This window comes from Cariama cristata, unplaced genomic scaffold (genome assembly GCF_000690535.1).
Source record: "Cariama cristata isolate BGI_N322 unplaced genomic scaffold, ASM69053v1 scaffold13378, whole genome shotgun sequence".
NCBI classification, from domain to species: Eukaryota; Metazoa; Chordata; class Aves; order Cariamiformes; family Cariamidae; genus Cariama; species Cariama cristata.
In genome coordinates, this window is record NW_009632923.1 from 6,866 (window position 1) to 10,477 (window position 3,612).

The 3,612-nt window shown below is 51.4% G+C and overlaps 1 protein-coding gene across 1 annotated transcript in view; it reads right to left on the reverse strand.

Annotated features, from left to right (window-relative positions):
• The window catches only part of RNF19B (ring finger protein 19B), a gene marked incomplete at its 5' end in the record, with an annotated part of 6,754 nt that extends 5,540 nt beyond the window's left edge, over positions 1–1,214 (reverse strand). The window contains one exon of the mRNA XM_009706561.1: positions 1,009–1,214. Coding sequence (XP_009704863.1) covers positions 1,009–1,214 — 206 coding nt within the window. The remainder of the gene's footprint in view (positions 1–1,008) is intronic.
• Positions 1,215–3,612: the final 2,398 nt, after the last annotated feature.

Genomic DNA, 3,612 nt, shown 5'->3' on the forward strand with positions numbered 1-3,612 from the left:
CACCCGACAATATGAAATCCAGCTGCTGAGACCAGCTCGCACCTTATTAATCACTACATTGAATCCAGCAAGAACGGGGTGGGGAAAAACCACTGTCTCAAGAACCTCCCTTTCAGTGGCTAAGTGCTAAGCTCTTCCTGGCAGGGATCTCCTTTAAAAGGATGAAGGAAAACTCAGAAACTATTTTTTGCTTGCTGGTTTGTACCACAGGCTGTGGTGGTATCTGTGCTGTCCATTACCAGGGCCCTGTTGAACCTCGACACACCACGAAGCCACCCCTGAACCACCCACGAGAGCTCCATATAAGTGAGGGCGTCAACATTTACACTCCTGACACAGAAGGAAAAGCAGAGTGGTTTGTTTGAGGGTAGGGAGGGACTTTATGAAACGGCCTTACTGCCCACTTCCAGAGTCCATACACTTATTTTTAACACACACTCACTCAGTAGACGCAGCAGCTCCTACCAGGCAGCGTAGGAGTCTGTGGGTTGGCATTTTTTTCTGTACCTGACATTACCAACACCTAGCAGTGCACGGAGCGAGGCTCCCCACACCCAGCAGGCATGAATGCTACTTTTTACTACCGCAGCAGGCAAATTTGAAGCGGTAAGGCTAAAATGTGCCTGTTTGCCCAGGGTTTAGATCAGCAAGAAGCGAGAACATCCAAGATCAAAACAGCCACAGCCTAGCTGGGGCGGATGAGGGGAGCTGCCGTGACGCAGAAGGACCCAAAGCACATCGTCACCTACCGATTTGTTTTGCGTTCTTGGAAGAACCCGCCAGATTCGTTCTAACGCACATGAGAAGGGGAAATGACTCTGAGTTTCACAGCTGTTCTCACCCGTGGCTGCCGGAGACCCTCGGCTGTGCCATGCAGCAGCATTCCCCACAGGGCACTAACACCCCCCAAAAAAGGGGGTTTTTGCACAGAGGTGGCTCTTTCTCAGCTTCACAGGCATAACTGCAGCACTGAGTAACCAAAAAAAACCAAACCGCGTGCATCCATACCCGGCCCGGATTCCTGTCCGTAACTGAGGCCTGACGTGTGCTTGGTCCGTACTCGGAGCGTCTGTGCCCTTTGCTGGCGGGCCATGTCGCAGGTTTGGTTGGGATGCCATATCTGCTTGCAGTGGTAGCAGAACTCCGTCTGGCAGCCCTCCCTCTCGCAGGTCAGCTTGGGGCAGCTGGCACAGCCGTAGGCAATAACCGCGTAACTGGAGAAGGAAGACACCAGGTGAATTAGTAAAAGACAAAGTTATCAAGCGACAATCCAGTGAGCCTTTTAATTCAGCCTGCCCGGGGGCGGCACGAAGGCTGTCGCTGCCTGAGCTGCTCTGCTCCAAGCAGCTGGTTGAAGAGCTGCCGCAGCCAGCTACGCCGAGCGATGCCAGCGTCTGCCCCCGGAGCCTGCGGCAACATCTCCCCGCGGGGCAGGTCAGCCGGTGCAGCCGGTCAGCCCACCTCTCCCATCTCATTTCTTTCATCTTATCTCTGATCGTTGTGCTGCACGCTAGACAAATCCCTGCTCTCTCCAGTCCTGTGGCTTGCGCTGCAGGGCCTGAAATTAAGTAGTGCTAATTGGGTTACTTGGGGCAGATACCTTTTAGACAGACAGCTTACAATACTGAATTCTCTCCTCAATAACTGCCGGCAGTTCTCACTGTCAATTCGCACAGATCAGATTTGTCTTGCCCGGTGTGCCCGGCTAACAGCTTGCTGTTTCTGCTGATTCAGGTTCCTAGGACAGGCTCACGCTGCTCCTTCCAGACACCTGCGGCTAAACACATACCCTGCTTCCTTAGGGCAGGCACACGGGTGGATGCTGCACAGCCCGGAGGAGTCTAGGAAAGCTGAGCTTGTCCTGGGCACTTCGATCAACTGAATGATTCTAAAAAAGTGGAAGAACAGAGGTTTCCATGTGTAGCTATCTCAAGGAGCAAGCTTTGTTGATCTCCACAGAATTTCCTCTTTTAAAGAGCAGTGAAGAACAATGCTCTGCCTCCAGAGCAAGCCAGGACCTGAGTAAAACCAACGGAACGTGGTAGCGTGACACTTCCAGAAGGAAGCGTGCTGTGTACGTGAAAGTCTGCGCAGCATCACCAAGCACCGCCAGAGGAAAGCTGACATCTAGGATGAGGCTGTTTCCACCGGCAGGGGCTGAACTGAGCAATTCCAGAAGTGCCCTCCAGTTCTGCGACACCAGTCTGGCAAAGGGTATTTTTGTTGATCATCCTCAGTATTTTTGTTAGTGGCCAGAGGAGAATAACTCCTATTTAAGGTTTTATATTTAGAGCTCGTGTAGCTCAAGTTGTATTGCCTCTTCTCAGAGGCAGCGGCGTGAGAACTGCTGAATGTGTCATACCACAATGATTCATATCCCGTGGGAGTCGAAGCAACTTCATCCTGCCGGGGTACGACATAATCGCCAAAGAAACATCATCTCTGCGCTGAGCGCGGGGCCGGGAGGCACGACTACAGGGTCTCTGCGTGCATCAACTCCTGCACGGGAAGCCAATATTGGAGGAGAGACAGGATACAGATGGCCTGGGGGTCTGGGAGGGACAAACTTGACCCACATTGACTCCTACGCATCTTGTCTAGGGAAGATCCCACTAAGCATCCTTACCCTGCCACTATCATACAGCCAAAGACCTACCCCTTTTTGGCACACACAAAAAAAAAGCTTTATCTGACCAGCTGTGTTATGACACACTGCTATTTCAAATCATAACAGCGGGCTAGGAAAGCTCTGTGTAATATATTAAGCAACCCCATGCTCCAAATTAACCCCTCACTTGAGATGTAGGGGTTTTCCAAACACTCAAGCAAATCCCATGAGAAATTAAAATCATCACCATTTATATTTTATTCCTAGAGCTGAAATGACATATACCATGAAGAAGCCCACAGCTGTGGGGAAATAAACTACATGACTGTCTATTAGGAAAAAAAAATCGCCGAACCCAAGGTCCACTAGAAAGGGGCTGTTGAAGTGCTGTGCCTAGGACTAGCCATGGCAGGATCAGGACGGTGAACACATGCCCCCTCTTCACCTGACTCTGACACAACGCCAAGTTAAACAGCCGCTTCCAGGCTCAACCCCAGCAGTCAAAAAGGGAAGCTCTGACTTTTCCCCATGCAGCAGTGACAGCGAGTGTCTTCCCAAGACCCCAGGAATCGCACAGCCCCACTTCCAGCCCACTCCCTGGATGGCCGTGAGTTGCCTCCATCCCTCCTCCTGCTGCTCTGTGGGAGTCAGAGCCTCACCAGCTGCCTTCGGCCTCATTCACGGAGCTCAGCCTACACAGCTCCATTTCTTTAAAGGTTCTGTTATTCTTCCAGGAGAGATGCAGTGTGACAAACACTAGACAGCGATGCCACCTGATTGTAGCAAGGAGGAGGGGAAAAAAAAAAAAAAAGAAAAGCTGCAAACATAGAAAATGATTTGTATTGCGACTGATGGCGCATCAATTGACTAGTGTTTCCATGGCAACACGCACCAGTGTTGTGTTGGTCCTCCTCCTCCTCCTCCTCCCTGGCAGCACAGCCAGGCTCTTTCATTTACGAAAGACTGCGGTACGCGTGGAAGGCACAGGATGCCCTGTGCCCACA